The sequence below is a fragment of the Agelaius tricolor genome, unplaced genomic scaffold, assembly GCF_023055355.1.
Source record: "Agelaius tricolor isolate 1412-34295 unplaced genomic scaffold, bAgeTri1.0.p SCAF_46, whole genome shotgun sequence".
NCBI lineage: Eukaryota > Metazoa > Chordata > Aves > Passeriformes > Icteridae > Agelaius > Agelaius tricolor.
Window position 1 is genome coordinate 2499309 of NW_027269306.1, and position 18737 is coordinate 2518045.

General features: G+C 41.1%; 2 protein-coding genes across 3 annotated transcripts in view; one reads left to right on the top strand and one right to left on the bottom strand.

Moving 5' to 3' along the window:
• IMMP1L (inner mitochondrial membrane peptidase subunit 1) overlaps nt 1-13105 on the top strand; it is a 32319-nt gene extending 19214 nt beyond the window's left edge. Inside the window, exons 5-6 of the mRNA XM_071455255.1 lie at nt 8405-8515; nt 13020-13105. Coding sequence (XP_071311356.1) covers nt 8405-8515; nt 13020-13088 — 180 coding nt within the window. The 3' untranslated portion in view covers nt 13089-13105. The remainder of the gene's footprint in view (nt 1-8404; nt 8516-13019) is intronic.
• Nucleotides 12737-18737, bottom strand: part of DNAJC24 (DnaJ heat shock protein family (Hsp40) member C24) — a 35082-nt gene continuing 29081 nt past the window's right edge. For both annotated transcript variants that reach the window (XM_071455257.1, XM_071455256.1), the window contains exons 4-5: nt 15014-15082; nt 12737-14154 (exon numbers count right to left, since the gene is read on the bottom strand). In XM_071455257.1, coding sequence (XP_071311358.1) covers nt 14030-14154; nt 15014-15082 — 194 coding nt within the window. In that variant the 3' untranslated portion in view covers nt 12737-14029. The remainder of the gene's footprint in view (nt 14155-15013; nt 15083-18737) is intronic.

An 18737-nucleotide genomic window follows, 5' to 3' on the forward strand; every position in this document is an offset into this window, starting at 1 on the left:
TATCTGTAGAACAATAATTAGGGAAATCTTCCTATTTACATGAAAGTATAATGAAATTCCTCTTTTGAATACCTCTATGGTATTACAAAGTTAGGAAAAGATAGTTTTCCTTTTTTTTGATATCTGATATGGAATGTGAGCATTAGGCTGGCAGTTTTGCAGGGCTCTTTTTTGGTTTTGTGCTAAATGTACATTTGTAAATAGAAACAAGTGTCTTTGCTGTAATAAACTTTTAAGAATGCATAATGTATTTTTTCTGTATCAGAGGCAATGTGGTATGAACCCAGAAGTTAAACAGATAAACAACTAATGCTGTATTCAGAACTAGTTTCAGAACTTATTAAGAGTTATCCTATTTTATTCATTTAACTATACAACGATTAATGAGGATTAATAAGGAAATTAATCACAGTAAACCCCTGAAATGGTCCTAAAAAAACACCAAAACACACACAGCTAAAAGATTATTTTTCATATTTAAGCTTTTATTTCCTGTTTAAAAAACTCTTAATACAGGTTTATAATTCAGATTGAGTATCTTATTGCTCTGTTTGAATTTGCTTTAATGCCATTTACTTTAGCTTTAATTTCTTTACGTACCATATGTTCTTGTGCTGCAGGTCCTATTTACAGTGTAAAAAAGTGAGGGCTAAACCATCAGAATCAAACAGCTTATATGTCATAAACCACCAATGTGCTGAGCCTTTGAGGCACTTAAACAAAAGTAGCCCCTAATAATGTCACTTAATAGAGGCAGAGTCTGTAAATAAGGAACTGCCTTGTGCAAGTCCCGGTGATAAAAAGCTGAGATACAAATCCATATCTCAGCAACACCGTGCTGGTGATCAATCAGCTCCCACTAATGCTGCCAGCCTGGCTGCTGGGCCAGTGTTTGCCTTGTGCTGCAGCAAAATGAGCCTTGCCACGGAGATGGCATCTCCTCATCCTGTGGGAGCTCCAGAGCCAACAGAATTCCCAAGATAATGCACCTTGCTGTGTTTGCACAGTGCTGGTAACTCTTCAACAGCTCTTGGCTAATGCAGTAAGAATATGATGTGGGCACTAAGGATAACATAATGTCAAAGCAAATGGCACAGAATCAAAATCACAGGGTTTGAATACACTCTGCAAGACACTGAAAAGAGATTTGGTATTTCAGAGCACTCAGTACTGTTGGATAGTCATTTTAAGGTATCCTAAATAGCAATTAAAAATAAACCTAATTAAAACACCACTTCTTTTCCCTTTGCTCTAGGTATCTTAATGTTTACACTCATGGTTTAGTAGTTCACTGAGTAAGTTTCAGTGGTTGCTGATATGGAGAATGAGTAAGGTGATTTCTTGCTCCCCCTTAGCTCTAGTGTTCTAGAGGCTCCAGAGAAAGTCATGCCATAATTCTAACCAGCAGCTGTGCTGAAAGTCTGTGGGAGAGCTCATTTGGCATATTTGTTGGTTTGCAGATGGCTCTATATCCCACTCCAGAGAGTTCATGACTCATGCTTACCTTGAATTTTCTGAGATGTTGTTTTAAATCAAAATTCTGATCTGTCAAAACTAAATTGTTCAAGGGAAAAGAAACACAAAGGATTTTATCAGTCTAATTCCCAATATTTCCAGGATTTCTTCGGCTCAAGTGGCTTGGCCTTTGTACCTTTGCAGTTTTGGTTTGGTGATACTTCAAGAACATAGAAGTAGCCACATTTTATGATTCTGCTATTCCTCTGCTCAAAGTTCAGTAACAACTTCTGGGAAGCTGCTCATGATGGTGAAACCAACTCCTTGGGACTCAACTGAAGCTTTTGAGCACAGGTCTTAGTCTGAGTGTACCAGCTGTGCAGGAGAGGTTCAGGTCCATCCTGATGGAGCTGGCAGACAGGATTCCTTAGCCCTGAGGATATTATTTATCAGCCCCTGATCTCCCAGGCTGAACTGCAGATCTGTGAGCACAGGGCACACCAGTGATGGTGATGGGTTCTGTGTTAGAACCAGGATCTGCACTCACAGGGTTTTGTGCTCTCACACTTTTGGGTGACCCTGTTACATCACCTGTTACCTGGAGAAGAAAACTAAACCCTTCTTAATTATTGCTGTCAGAAAGGTCTCTGCAGACTGTTAAGTAATCTTTGATGGATTTGTAATCAATATTTTCTTCTATAAATCTAAGGCTAATAAGAGTCTGGACTGATCAATCACAGTCATATTCTGAATTTTTGTTCAGGAGTTTCTAAATGTAGCTAGGAGATTTGGGTCTGGAAGTTTTGGCCTAAGAACATGAACCAGTTAGTTTTAATTTTAACAGATAATAGTTTTAGAAAAGGAAAGATGACTCATAATTTAAATTTAGGGTTGCAGCTAGAGGTTTTAGAAAATAGATACATAGCTTTTCCAGCTGATTGAGATCTGTGTGTTTAGGAATATAATCTAGATATCAGCATTAAATATTTACAGCAGAAAACAATGCATGCAAGTGTTTGAATTATTCAACACAGTTGAAAACTTTTGGAACACGTAGAAAATGATACTAAGAGAAACCAGATATTTTTCTCATATTTGACAGATAGTTTTCTCAGATATTTGACTCTATAGACATCTCCCCTATTAAGCTGTGGGTGTAGTGATCAAACCTTTAAAGTTCCATGTAGTCAAGCTCAGGACAGCAGTAGTTACTCCTACATTACACAAAGTTTAGAAGGAGCAGCACTGATGAAACCCCAACCATTGAAATAACCAATGAGTGCTCTGACAAGTCACTGTAACAGCTTACCCACATTTTTGTTCCAGAACAGCACCCAACTGCTCTGCTTTCATGGCAGAGAAAAATATCTTAAAATGTCTTAGGAATTCAAGCCTAAGTTAATATTCCTTAGTTCCCCTGTGGTGTGTGAGTTAACACTGCAGGTTATGTGATTTTAATACTGGTTAATATTTATTTTTAAACTTAGGCAAGTCTTCATATCTTACCTTTTTAGAAATCTTCTATTAAAATTACAAATGTCGTTGTAGAGAGAATGAATTCATAATATAAATATGTAATCACAATGAATTTGATTTCTGTATAAAAACACATTAGAGTTTCACTCTCATCCTCTCTATTAACAACCTGGACCAACATCATAATGTCTTCTTTTTTAAATGTGCATTTAAATAAACTGGGTCAAGTACATTATGTCTTATTCATAAGCAGCTTAAACTGTTCAGCAAGTAGAGGGAAAATGCTAAACTCTTTGGAAGTACCTATAAATTTAAGATCATTTATAAATTTATAAATTTATAAATTTAAGGTAAATTAATTCTGTTATATTAAGAAATAGTAAATTCCAGGTCATTCAGCCTTTTAAGGATACATAGAAGATGTTGATTTAACATCTGCTATACTGTTTAAGTTCCAGTGTGGTTTGTACCATTTCATAGCTTTTTTCAGCACAGAAAAGTAAATATAAATTCTTACCCTGATTCTGAAAATGTTGAGCTAATTAATGTAGTTGGGTTTTATACAGATGGCAGCCTTAATATGAACAACATTTATGGTAAAACTACAGAAACAGTGCCTGGAGCAACTGGATCATTAAAAAAAAGTATTTGTTAAGCATTATTCAGTCTTGGTTCTGAATTAATAAATAAAGGATTAAGGAGTAGTTATGTGAGACTTTAAGTATAGAGTGATAAAACAAACTCCTGCATTTCTATGGTGTATATTTTATCCTAACTAGATGCAATTTACTTAAATAAGGCAATTTAATCAGTATTTAGTAAATTTGTCATTTGATATTGTAGAATCTTTCATCATATTTCACTTTAATCAAGAAAGGTAACACCTGTGGTTTATTCACAAAAGCTCCTTTTGTTAAATGAACACCCGCAGGCCATGAAGCAATTACATTTGTTGCTTGTACCAAAGTGGGAGGCACTTAAATAGACCTTAGTAGGGATAGATGAGAACTTGCAGACTTTATTCTTTTGTCCAGCACTGAGATTAGTTCTTATCATAGCTCAAGAAGGAAGCCTCTGAACTGAAAAGATGGGAATTATTTAAAGTTCTTCTTAAGTTGGAAACTTTGATATTGCTGGAGGTGATGTGAATACCTGTGACCTTACAAAAGTTCAAACATCTACTCCCAGCTGATTGTATGTGCTGATGTTTTTGGAGATTGCAAGACATTCATGTTTATAAGTGCCCTAAAATCACTAGCAAAAGCTCTCTCAAAACAAAAACCCTAAATCACAGTAGCCTGTTTTCAGTTAGTTGGGTTTGGGGGTATTTTTGAGGCAGATAATTTAGTTCTGTTAGCTTTATTTGCAATACATTGGTTTTCTAATATGTCAGTTAATGCAGCACAGTGTTCTTGTCTCTTGGGTTTGAAGAAAATTGAATAATCAAAGAAAAAAAGTTTGGCATCATGTAAAGAGACCAAAAGAATATAATTATTTGATGATTCCCTCCCTTTAAGTAAATTAATGTTTTATGCTGGTGAGAATGCATCGAACACCTGCCCTGTATTTCAATTCTGCCACTTTAACTGCAGCACTGAGTAAACTCCAACAGCTCTGCAAATTTTGCCAGTTTGTCTCAGTGAAAGATGTTTCTTTGGGATGAAAAAGAATGAACTACTGCCTCCAGCTCACTTGTTCCCAGGGATAGTCTTGTTCTTCTAGTCTAGAGCCTGGGGAGGGAGCAGAGGGGTGTCTGATGGTGCCTTTCATTGTCCCACTTTGAAGCAGCACTGCAGATAACCGGTTCTGCCTGAGAACAAGGGAGGTAAATCCTGGGATAATCTGCACAGAACGGGGGCACAGGGGCTGCTGAGGCAGAGGGAGTTGCCTGCAGACAGTCAGAGACAGCATTTCACAGCAGCCTGCACTGCTCAGGAGCTGCTGCTTCTGCAGTCCCACTCATTCTGTGAAAATTCAGCTGCTGGGTGTGTGAGACTTTCCCATCTTTAGTTCTGGCCTGTGTGTAGGCAGTTCAGAGATGCTGCCCAGCCCAGGGCAATGCTTTTACCCCTCATCAGTGGGAGTTTGCAGTCACTATCCCTCTGTGTAGTGGGAGCTGTGATTTCAGTGGCACTTCTTGGATGCAGTTAACTTTCTCTGAGAGGTCCAGTGCCTGTAGATTCCAAAAGGCAGCCCTGTGAGCTGTCACACAGGTGGCTTTCCCTCTGCCTTGGGGTTTTTGGCAGCAGCAGCACATTGCTGTGCAGGTAATACATTCTTACTAAAAATACAGGGTTTTAACAGCCAATTTTTTTTCTTTGGTGAATATTATTCCCAGCTAGTGTGCTTGCAGAGCTTTGCAGTGTTTCAGATTGGGTCCTGGCCTCTGATACTCCCAAATGAAGTATTGCCTGTGAGTAATCCCACTGAGATCAGTGATGTGGTGTAGACATGGCTTGGTGCATTGAGGATTCTGGCACTGGTCTTTATTTCAAAGGGGTTTATACTACTTTTGAGTTTTGGTTTTTTTTTAATTAATGATTATGGCATGTCACTGGGATTTGGTTTTACATTTTCCTGTAATTCTTGTGATTTTTCATGTGAAGTGCCTAGATGATGGACAGACACTCTACAAAGGTGCATTATCCCTTGATGAATCACACATTGTGACAGTACTCTTAATGCCAAATTCAGAGGTGTAGGGCCCAGTCATACCTTCCAGGGAGAACTGCAGAAATTACCTTAAGTGGTGAATTTTAGGATGTAGGAAGACACTTTACTGCAAATGTTCTACCTGGAATGCAAAACGTGAATATCTTGACTAGACAAATAATTATTCCTAGTACTGGAAGTAGTTTAATACCATAGCAGGCAAAGGCAATTTATTTTATTTTTTTATAATTTTGGAGCTTGGTGAAAATATGGGAAGTGTTTTAGAAAGCTTTTGGATATACTTGAGTCACGAATGGTTCTTTATTTTACACACTAAAAGATGAGCATCGCATTCTGCCTGTGAACTGGGAGAAGTGAGAAAGCACAGGGACCACAACAGCACAAGGGGAGCTGGCAGGGAAACAGGAGCACATTGCAAGAAGTCATGGTTTTGCAGCAGCATGAAATGTTAGCATGGCTTTTCTCAGTAATTCCAGCTTGTCCTACTTGTGTGTTTGCTGAGGGAGTCTGTCACAGTGGCAGCACTTTGGTGGCTGACTTGTTATTCCAGTATGTGCTGGAGTTTGCACCAGGAAGGTCAGGTGCTGCCTTGTACTGTTATTTGCACATGGGAAACAAACTCGTGTGAGTGTGGACACAGGGAGTGCTTTGGGTGAATCCACCCAACTAAGTGACCACAAACATCCAACTGCCCTGCTGGACATCCTAAACAGGCTGTGCTCCATTGAATCTTTGAGGAAAACAGCACTGACAGCACATGCTCAGACAGAGACCTATCAAAAACACAAGATGCATATTCTACACAGGTTGTTTGACTCCAGATAGAAGCTTTTGAAAATGTATAAATTGACTTCTGGTTTGTTTTCTTGTTTGCAAAGCTGCTTGAGCAGGAGGAGGGCCAAAGTCATGTAGCTGGAACCAGTGGGCCTTCCCAGAGGAAACCCTTTGGTGCATGTGCCAGGAATCTGATCAGTGTACCAAGCAACAAAGGTGGCAGACAAGCTGAACAGGGAATTCCTGTCTGGAAGGACTGGGAGAGCAAGCTTGGCTCAAGTAGTGGAACAGTTAAAAACAAAGGAGGTGGCATTCCGTTATACCTGGGGCAGGAGATGGTACCAGTGGATTTCAGAAGGGCTTAGGCATTGCTGGGCACCTTCTAAAATGCTGAGGGCAGGCTTTGTGCCCTCTGACACACCTCCAGCACCTTTCCTGGTAGCACAGAAACACAGGGCTGCTTGGGAGGGATGGCCAGGCTCACAGATGCTTTCTGCAGTGTGTTTCATGCTGCCCAAGTGACCTGTTGTGTCTCAGTCCACAGCTGGCACATTTGCCACGGCTCAGCAGAGGGACTCTGGCAGCAGTGTGCCAGCCTGGGATGCTGCTCTGGTGACAGGCACATGGCAGCATGGCTAAACAAGAGCCTCACATGAAAGCCCAGGTCCCCAGGGATGTTACCTGGCCAGAGACCTACAAGCATCACCAGCAGTTTGCTCCAGTGAGGGACCTGCATTTGTTCTTACTGGTTTACAACCTGCCTTTACTCTGGGGTATTTCACTTTGTTTAATCTGCTACCCATGAACTGTCTCTTATGTAGACTATTGTGTTTACAGTGCATGGCTCAATTCTAAAATATTCATGCTACTTGTACTTTGAGTTTCACTTGAAATTGTTTATTTATTTAGTTTGTTTCCATATGTTTTTCCTCTGAATTGTGGTCATAGTAATGTTTCAAGTAGATACTTCATAGTAGTGTTTCAAGTGGATACTTGGTTTTGGAAAAATAAATGTTTAAAGTCCATATTAAATATTCTCTAGATTGAGAATATGTTGCTTCATTTAAATTTTCAGCCTGGTTTAAAATTTAGAAACAAGACCCAATTAGAAATGTAATTATTAAGTATTTTATTTGGTAACTTGAAAGAGGTTATTTGTATCTGAAACATTTTTAAGAAAAGATGACAAAATAGTATTGTATGTTCCAAGTAGATATCTTAGTTTAAGACTTGCAGGAGCAACTTTTTCACATATGAAAGCTTCATACTCTCATTTAGGTAACTATTACAGCTATGTTGCTATTTCTCATTTTGTCATTGAGTCAGCCAGTGAATGCCATGAATCTGTGGTATGTAATATAGTTAATGCATAATATATATGGGCAATGAAAGGTCTTTGTCATATAGTATAAGGTCACCATCATTAATTTTCAAATTATAAAAAGGGATTTGCTGTTTTGTGATCATCATTATTGCAATATAATGTGTTGTGGATTCTGCCTGCACATAGAATGAACTGTGATCTTAATTAGAACTTTGACAAGCCTACTCCGATAAAATGATGAGATTATTCGTAATTGATGTCACAATCAATTACCAGTTAGTTCATCATGAATCTACTAACAGGTCTAGCCTTGGTGCTGGCCCCAGGATGTTGATGAGTGTGTGGCTGCCCTGTTCATGCTGTTACTGCGACAGGAGGGCAGATTTTCAGTCAACATCCTAATGACCTCTTTTGAAGTCTATTAAATTAATGACCCTGTCACATTGGTCTAACCTCTTGCATCTTCATTTTGGGTTTTTTGTTGCAAACCATTGGTTTTTGAGCACATGATAGAACAGATACTTTGGAACACTCCTTCTCATCCCTCTAAATCTGGCAGTGGGTCTTATAGACTCAATAAAATTTAGTTCATTACACAGTCATGAAATACAGAGCACAGAAATCAGGAAAAACACTGTAAGGCAAACTGTGCTTAACACCATTCTGTTCTGCTTTCTTTTTACATTTCAATCTTGCTTATAGGTGCCTAAAGGACATGTCTGGTTAGAAGGTGATAATCTCAGGAATTCTACAGATTCCAGGTGCTATGGACCTGTTCCTTATGGGCTGATAAGAGGACGCATTTGTCTTAAGGTATGTGAATTTCTGCTATCTAAAAACACTTGCATTAATACATTTTTAATGAGTGGGTGTTAGGTACTGAAACTTGCCTCCCCAGCTGCCTGGCCACAGCAAATGTAAAGGAAAGCATGAACACTCCACCACCTGCTGTAAAAGGATAAATCAACAGTGACGGGTTTTTTGGAGGGAGGACTTTGGAGCAGCACTGAGCATTTTTCACTGCTATGAAAATGGAGTGAATTGTTTTGCAAGCAAATCCAAACATGATAAAACCACAAATGTACACACATACGCTCTACTGCACAGAGGTACATTTCATCCTTACTTTGATTCTCTCTCAGCAAAATGATTTTTCACTGTTGTAGCTCTGTAGTCCAAAAAACAAAATGGAGGAAAAGATTCTCTTTCCAGGACTTGCACATGTAGCCTGGCCTTGCTGCTTTTTAAACTAAAAAAATGCTTTAAATGAATATTGCACTGTATAAACCATCACGGTTTTTTTCTCCTTTTGCTTCAACAATTCTACAACTTCATTTCACACTGAATTATTTTTTGATATTATCTGCGTTATGAATTTACTCATTTACCAAAAAGAAGAAATATAACACAATTTCCTCTCCATAAAATGTTTAATCTAAGAAATAGGGGAGTGTGTATTACACAATTTTGCACCTGCTTTTAGAAAGCTGGATTTAAAGTTGTGCATTCAGAACAATAAAAAAGGTTTTTTCCATATACTTCAACACATCCACAAACCCATAATTTAGCACACCTGTATTACACAGGGAAGATTAGATCTTTCCAATTAGCAAAGCCTTATATCCTTAATTTACAGTATTTATGAACACAATTTGGGACTTTTCAAAAAAAAACCCTTGGAGCTATTGAGCACAATCAGTAATTGTTTTCTAAGCCTCAGACAACAGGGCCCCCTCAGCCCTACTGGCAAATTTTGGGTGACCTCTGTTCCTCCTGGCTCACATTTGCTCTGAGTTCTTCCTGGTGTTTACTCAGGGCTCTGCCCCTTCTCCTGCTGTCTGCCTTGCCCTGGACACCAGAGGGGAAAAGGCTGGTTCCCAACAGGGCTATTTTTATGACCCAAGTTTTAGCTTGAATTATTGACTGCTAAGAGACAAAGGATGCTAATCTGCTGACAGTCCTCTAATGAGAATGTGGCAGTAATAATGCATCTGAAAAAAGCACTTCTCCAAGCTGGTGCACAGGTAGAGAAAAGCTGCTGCTGTTTGCTGCTTTAATGTTAGCAAATACTGGGTATATCAAGAACCTGTGTGTATGGACAGCCAGAATCAGTCACAGTATCTCTCCACAGCAATAGATTTTGTGTCCAGCTGGTGCCCTGACAAGGAAGGTGTTTGAAAGACCTTAATGAAGTGAATGACAGGACTGAACCCTATGCCAACTCTGTACAATGAGTGGAACTCACAGATAATTCACATTGAAGCACTGCTTTAGGACTCCTGAACACTGTCTGTTAAAAAAATATTATGCAGTCACTTGATACTTAATCAAAATAATTTAACCAGATTTCATAGGCAGTTGTTTAATGACAATGGCACAGAGTAGTGAGTATTCAAGTTTTTGTGGGATTTAAGTATATGGTGCCTAACAAAAGTAAAAATTAATTTGTTCTTCAAATGAGTGTTTCTAACAGGTTCTTTATGATACCTCATAAGTGATGTTGCTCCTGTGTGCTGCTGCTGCACACTGCAGTGCAGGGCAGCAGGTACAGCCTGCACAGGGCTGGCTGGCCACTGGCCAGGAAACCTCTGAGTGCTTTTAGTGCAGCCTGCTGCAGCTTTGGCTTCTCTTCCATCCAACACTTTTTACTGCCTTCAGAATGGAAGTTTTTGTGTCTTTGAATTACAGTGGATTTTGGAGGAGCAGATGTAACAGTGCCTTTCAGTGCTGTTACTTTTTTAGGAATGGACACAAAAAAACCCAAATATAATTTGGAAGTCGGGGATTTCAACAGAAGAGAGTGAGTTTAGCCAGCCTAACTGGCTGCATTTGTTTAGCCAACCTATTCTTGGCAAAACATGAATGTTTATCTGAAGTTTAGACCAAGGGTTCTCAGTCAGTGTTGGTGCAAGCAGTTTTTAACCCTTACAGAAATACCAACACCTGATTCTTGTCCTGCCACTCCAAACACAAGGTCATGCCATAAAGGGCTGCTGAAATCAAAGCAGCTGCAAATTCAGGAAAAGCACTGGGAATCCCACTTAGAACTCATGCTTCATCCTGTCCTAGGTAGGATATCCTGTGCATTCCCTGGATTTAGGCTCCATGTCACAACTAGACCTGTGGTGTATCTTCAAAAGAGCTAGTTAGCCCCATTTATGCCCCGTCCATCAGATCAAATCTATCTATGTAGGCCAAAGCAGAGAGGGCAAAGAGCTGCTAATTGGAAGAGCCAGTCTGAATGAGCAAGTCACAGTCAACTTCTGTCAGAACTTTAAAGACAGAGTGGCATGTCTTTGTTTTGCAGAGGAGAGCTTTCCATCTCTTTCCAAGCACCAGTATTGTTTCTCCCTGCATGCAGGCTAGATAAAACATCATTTTCATTCTAACTCTACCACTAAGATTACTGTGACAAATTTCAAACTACACTGTCAAAGCAACCTTTAAAGCTAATTTGATTACTTTCACTGAAAGAAAGTCAAGTAGCAGTAGGTGTGATTTGAGTTGCCTGAAATGAGATTTGTGCTGGAGTGAACAGACTAAAAAACTACCTTCTCCAGGCCTTTACTGAGATCAACTTAGATTTGTTATATGGGATATTTTTCTTTCCTTTTACTTCTGCTCGCCTTCAGGGCCAAACAAAGACTTGACACCCAGCCTGCAGCCAGCACAGGCCCTCTGGACAGCTTTGAAATCTGCAGCTCTGCTGCTAACCAAGATCACAAATACCCTTCTGTTGTTGGCTTGTATCTGTATTTTTGTGAGGAACTTAAAATAGCTCACTGATCAGCACAGAGACAAGACATCACCTCTGTGGTTCTGTGTCACAGCTGTTCCTCCTGCTCCTCCCTGACTGCACATGCCAGAACCACAGGAATTGTCTGAGATCTTGCACAAGAGCCTTTTCCTGATGCACAGCCCTTGAGGTCCTGAGCATGATGGTCCTTCTGCCTTCCTGATGGGGCACAGTGCTGCCAGGGGCTGCCAGAGGGCACAGCCCCAGCCAGGAGAGAGCTGCTGCTGCTGCTGCTGCTGCTGCTCCTGCCAGGCCTGTCCTGAGCTGCCTCAGCCTCTCCTGGCACAGCCTTTGGTGCTGGGGACACATCACAGGGGTAGAAATAACTGAGCCTTTGCCTGTGCTTCCTCTTTTAAACGAGACAATTACTCTTTCACTCCACACAGGGAGCAGCAAAGGCTCCTTCTTCTGTGCTCTGGCTGCTCCATGAACTCAGGATTGCTCTTAGGTTGCTGTTCTTATACCTTAAGATCAAATTCTAAGGAAAAATAAGTGAGATAACCAAAATACTGACAGATGCTTTGGGAACAAGGTAGCAGCCCACCTTTCACTGTCTAGGCTGCTTCATCCTGGGCAGGGGCTGTGCAAGTTTTATGGGCTTAGAATCACAGAGGGCATTGATTGTTCAGCCTCATCTTTGCCTTCTTCCTGCTGAGCCCCTTGTGCCATCTTTGAAAGAGACACAAGACATTCAAGGGAGACAAAGGACAATGAATAAATGAATGTCCTTGCTTTCCTGATGCTTTTTTTTTTTTTTTTTTTGCATCCAAGACCATCCTACATGTAATTAATGACTGTGCAGAGCAAAGTACTCCTGGGAGCATTCAGTACATGAACAGCTCCACAGGTAATTTCTGGAGAGAAGATTTGTTTATTGGCCAGCTTCACTCTCTGACACCTGTACTTGGTGATGAGTTGTGCTCTTTTGGAAATAACTGTCCCTTCTCAGAGGAGCTTCATCCAGACCCTGGGTGGTGCCAGGCACTCCACCCCTTCATTCCTGATTAAGTTTGTTTAAGTTTACCTGTAGCCAACAGATCTTTTTTTTCCCAAGGTTTGGTATTTCCAGTTCAAAGGCCCATTTTGAAAATACAAATAAAATAAAAATACACCTCACCACAGGGAGGTCCATGTGTGTGGTACTTTTTTTCTCCTAGATGGACCAAAAACCACATACCTGGTCTTTAAAGTCATGAAGAGCTTTACAAGCTAGAAAACACTGAATTGGGAAGATGCTCTTTAGGAACATATTTATTTCCAAGGGTGAAAAAAGCAATGGAATTCATGAGGCTCTCCATAGCAAAGCACATCTCCTGTATCAATGGTAAGATTCACACTATGGAACGATTCCCTGTAATACACGGGATTTATTACTCCTAGTAAGAGAAGCACATCAGTGAGCAAAGTTCTTCACCAAAGAGAGAAAAAATGATGATGTTTATGAAACGATTCCAATAACAAATGAAAACACTGAACTTTGGATTGTGATTAAATCTCTTGTAACTGTTCTTTATTTTACAGATATGGCCTCTGAATGACTTTGGATTTCTACGTGCAAGCCCCAATGGCCACAGATTTCTTGATGATTAAAAGACTTATGTACTATTGACAGTTTTCATAGTATTTTCTACTAAAATGAATGGAACTATTTTTGCTTAGAATAAACACAAATATTACTTGACAAAGATATCTCTTTCTGAGATTACACCTAACTTCAGAGTGGGAATGATACACTTGTGTCATCAACAAAAAATTATGTGCCTGCCATCAGCAGGTGGTGCCAGGGCTGGCACTGAATGCAGCACCAGTGGGGTTCCAGACCTGCTGGTGGGGTTTCCTCTGACTGCCCAGTGGGGTCAGAGCACAGCTCCTTTCTTAGCTGTCCTCTCAGGAATGATGACTCCATTTGTTCTGACACGGAGAGCCTCAGCCCAGCACGTGCTCCTGCTCCAGGTGATGCCACTGTCATGGGCAGGCACAGCCACTGCTTCCAGCTGCCAGCCTCTGCCTCCTCCTCCTAGGCCCCAGCCCCTGAGAGGATTTCATGAACTTAAATATTTAGCTTACAAATGGAAAATGTTCCTGTTTCCCACTGCTGAACTTTGCTCCTCATTATCTTCAAAGCATTCTCACATCTGTGCCTCCTGATTGAATCTTGTCATCTGAGCTGTTACAAGGATTTAACCTGAGAAGAAGGCCCCAAGAGCTGCTTCAGACTGAAATTGGAAAAAGCCACTCTGTTGTTTGCTGGGGAAGAAACCTTTAGATCAGGAGATGCATTCCAGTTGTACAAGCTCCTGTTCTGGGTTGGAGGTGTTGAGTAATGAGCTCTTCAGCTGCAGAAGGAGAATTCCAGCCTCATGTCTGCAGAGCTGTGTGAGCAAAGGGGCACTTGTCATTTTTAACCCTGAATTAACTTGTTCTTGTAGTGCCCCCCTTTTCTTTAACATATGTTTCTTTAGCAGATTCTGTCACTTGTTTGTCCAGTCTTTTGAAAAGTTTGTAACACTCAATGTGCTTCACTGAAACAATCACTGCAGGATCTCGATAACAAGTGAACATGTGTCACAACAAACCAAAGATACATCATTGGTTTCACTCTTGGAGACACTGTAATTCCCACCACATCGACAGGACAGAGTGTAGAGTTGTTCATCTGCCAAAAAAGAAAACAAAAACACCTTTAGTGCTGGAGAAGAATCAAGAATTTATTTGGAATTTTCTTCACAAAGCTGCTCTTAGTAACAAATAACCTTCCACTGCTGGGTTATAAGTATCAGTAGCTGTGCTACCATTTGTAGCTCAAAAAATAATCTCAAAATGTTTCAGTGATTGAGGTATTCTTACACTAAACAACCAGGGCCAATGGAGTCTCTTCAAAAAAAAAAAAACCAAAAAAACCCCCAAAAACTGCAGTAATAACAAGGTGCACAGTCTGATGATACTAAAAGAAAAATCTAAGTGGTGTTAGTCATATAGATCAAGGATGCTTCCAAAACAGGCTGCTAACCCTGGTTAGGAACCAAACCAAAAAAAAAAGCAAAGTGGGATCTTTCCCCTCACAACTTAAAAAAAAAAGGTTAAAAAATAAAAATAAATATCAGCCATTTATTCCAAAAAACAATTAAACAAGAAAAGCCAGAGCAATAGACAGGAGGGAAGGAACAGTGGCAGATGAAAAAAGAAACAGGCATTCTACCATCACAGGAAGGGCAAGAAGATGCACAAGAGATATGAGAAAAATCTATGTACTCTCAATGATACAAGAGGAGAGCTGGGTGAAAAGTGGTACTGCAAATGAGGGTGGGGAGAAATGCAGATGGAATGGAAAACAAATGTAACAGAAAATTAAGTTCTAATCCAGGTAATCTCAGAGAGCAAAACAGCTTTGTCCCAGGAAATACAGCAAAACCAGCACTTAAAGTAAGGAAACAATGGTGCAAGATTCAGAAAAAAGAGAAAACATCAAGAGGGACAAAGAAAAACATTAGGAACCAGCAGCAAGGCACTCATACCTTCATTCCAGGACATGTCCTCAAGATAAATCTGTTCATGAAGTGGCCATTCTTTTGTCAGGTTATCTTCTGTAAAGCAAACATGACAGATGCTCAGTCTTTGCTGAGAAATTAATGGGTTCATTATATACCTAGCAGTCAATGTGGCCCCTACCAGAGTCCTGCCTACACCACTGTATCACTTCAAAATGGACTTCTCTAAAATTTGAGTTTTCCATAGATCTGCATAAGCTGGAACATGTTCTTTTGTAGGCAGGAGAAATAAATGGTGACAACAAATTACTGAATTAAGACCCTTAAACCAGCACTTGTGTGAAATTAGGGGCAAACTTCTGTTTTGATGTAGGTGCCTTTCAAAAGCTGGCTGTAACTCCAACTCCACGAACTGAAATGGTGAAGGTGAACCTGTACTTTTCACAGATTTGTGGGACCTCTCAAGATCACCTATCAAAGCCTCCTGCACCCATAGGGCAGCTGGAACAAGCTGACCAGGATTTTAAATATCTCCACAAATGGAGGCATCTCAGTATCTCTCAGGCAACCCCATTCCTGGAGAAGGAAGAAGGAGAAGCCAAATAATAACCTTCCAAAAGGCACCAAGGGCATGATTCTTGCAAAGAAATAAATCCTGCAGAAGAAATAAGTCCTGCAAAAAACACTTGTAGGGGAAGACCAGTCCAAGTGCTCTTTTATGAGAAAGAGTCTCTGAGCACAGAAAGAAAGTCAAGTTCTGGCCTGTACCTGAGAGATCTGTTGCCATTTGATCCCCCAGACTCTTCCAACATTGAGTCCAGCATGAAATGAAAAGTGTACAACATCTACAGGTAACAAAAAACTGAGTCAGACAACTTCTGCCAGAGCTTCCTACTTGGAATTAATGAAGCAAGATTTCTCTCAAAACTTTTATAGGATTGGTAGTGGAGGTCTGGGTCATGCCTCGCTGCTAGAAAGTACAAAAAGGGCAGATAAGCCACCTGAAGAGAACTGGTACAATGCAAATTCATGAGCTTACCATACTTCAAGTAAAGTAACTGTGAATCCTAGAACCACAGCATCATTTATGCTGGAAAACACCTTTGAGATCATTGAGTCCAACTGTTCAAGTAATGAAGAAGCAGCTGAGGAAAACTCTGCTCTCTTCTATTCCAAACATGGCATAATACAAAGCCCAGGGAGCAGAATTTCAGCAAAGCTTTTCTAATTCATCCCTGCAATTGTAATTTTGAAAATAAAAAAAAAAATTAAAAAATCAATGGGCAAAAATAATCCTCCTCACAATTCCCAGGATGAACAGAGATTGTTATTCTCCATCTGATGCTCAGATCCTGAAGGATCAGGCACAGCATCTCCAGCAGAGCAAGGCAGGGATTGTCCTGCTCTGCTCTGAGCTGGGGTGGCCTCACCTCGAGTGCTGGGGCAGTTTTGGGAGCCACAACATAAAAAAGAGATGAGGCCATTAGAGACCATCCCAAGGAGGCCACGGGAAGGGGAAGGGCCCTGAGGGGGAGGAGTGTGAGGAGCTGCTGAGGGCACTGGGTCTGTTCAGCCTGGAGGAGACTGAGGTCAGACCTCATGGTGGCCTTCAGCATCCTCACCAGGGGCAGGGCAAGTTCAGGCCCTGATCTCTGCTCTGTGGGACAGGGACAGCACTCAGGGAATGGCTGCAGCTGAGGCACTGGGTCTGTTCAGGCCCTGATCTCTGCTCTGTGGGGCAGGGACAGCACTCAGGGAATGGCTGGAGCTGAGGCAGGGCAGGTTCAGGCCCTGATCTCTGCTCTGTGGGACAGGGACAGTACTCAGGGAATGGCTGGAGCTGAGGCAGGGCAGGTTCAGGCCCTGATCTCTGCTCTGTGGGGCAGGGACAGCACTCAGGGAATGGCTGGAGCTGAGGCACTGGGTCTGTTCAGGCCCTGATCTCTGCTCTGTGGGGCAGGGACAGCACTCAGGGAATGGCTGCAGCTGAGGCACTGGGTCTGTTCAGGCCCTGATCTCTGCTCTGTGGGGCAGGGACAGCACTCAGGGAATGGCTGCAGCTGAGGCAGGGCAGGTTCAGGATATCAGGAAAAGGTTCTTCCCCCAGGGGGTGTTTGGGCCCTGGCACAGCTGCCCAGGGCAGTGCTCACAGCACCAGCCTGACAGAGCTCTGGAAGGGTTTGGACAATGCTCTCAGGAACAGGGTGTGATTCTTGGGGTGTCCTGTGCACAGCCTTCACTGATCCCCCTAAGTCCCTTCCAATTCAGCATATTCTATGACTGTGATTTTATGAAGTCTGAAATCTGGTTATCTCAAAAGCCAAAAATTTTCTATTAGTACTCTTGACTTCCCACATAATCCAGTACCAGCTCTTGTCAGGCAGCTTTGCACACTGCATTTATTTGCCTGGCTGGTTCAAGCAGGAGGAACATTTTCCAGAGATGAACAAAGCTTTTTTATTTTCTAGGTCTCCTACTAAACTAAAAACATTACCCAGCCTAATACACTTTGAGACAGCAGAAACAGAGGAAGCCACTTAAAAACAGAAGCACAGCCCAGTCTGAGTTTGCAAGCAGAACATCCAACCCAATGGCTCTCAGATTTCTTGTGCCCTTCCTTATTTCATCTGTGTCACTGTTATTACAACCATGGCTCCTTGCTGGTGCTTGTCTGAAGCAAACTGGTGTCCCATTTTCCCTGCCAGCCCCAAGGAGAGTGGGAATGTCCCAGTGCTGAGTTCTGTGATGTCTGCTCAGGCTGTAAAACTCTGTGCACAGAGCTGTCACTTCTGAAAGCCACCCTGAACATCCAGGGGGAAATGTGAGGACCAGAACTTGTGAAACAAATTTTAATTCCCTGCAGCACAGCCTGCCTGGCTTTGCCATCTATTGGATTTGTCTGACAACAAGAGGTGAAAGGATTCTGCAGCTCCATTGTCTCAACTGCAGGATCTAAGAAAACACTGGCAGGCTCATCAGAGAGGTTTATGAGCCTGCAATTCAAAGAGATTAAAAGGAAAAATCTACTGAGATTCTTTCAGGCTACAGAACAACATTAAATAACTATTAGCAGCTTGGTTCAGTAAAGCTTTACTAGAGCCCTTGCTGGGTCATTCAGAAATTGTAAAAGAGGAAAGGTATTTAAGTTTCACTTGGAGATACAATAAATATTTCTTGGGCTATTTAAGGCTGAGTTTTAGGGAAAAGGGTTGCAAGCAGTAAATGGAAATTCAACCCTTTTAACAGTTTATGGTTATAGTAATAATAGTCATAATACTTGAAAGATTTTTCTAGCTCTTTATCAGGCATACATACTTAGGATTGATTTTTTTTTCAAACCAAACACAATTAAACTTCAAGATATGTACTGTCAGTCAAATACTGTTGACAGTATCTACTCTGCATAAAAATCACCACATACTCACTGGATGCTTTCACAAGTTAATTTTTTCAAATAGGCTTTTCAGTTATAAAACAATAACTTAAATTTGAGTCTTTTCAGACTCTTCTGACTTTCCTGAGTCTTTTCTTAGATGCTGTCTCAAGTTAAAACAATCACACTTACTTTAATTTCAAATTTTAACAAAGTCACGTGAAGAATTTCATAACAAAGAGATGCAGAAATACCAAAACAATCCTGCTGCACTTGTTGCAGATGAGATTTAACTCCAGAGAGTTCAAAGGCTTGTGCTCCAGCTGAGGGGCTGCAGCCACAAATCCATGGCTGGAGAAGGAACATCCACTTCAGTCA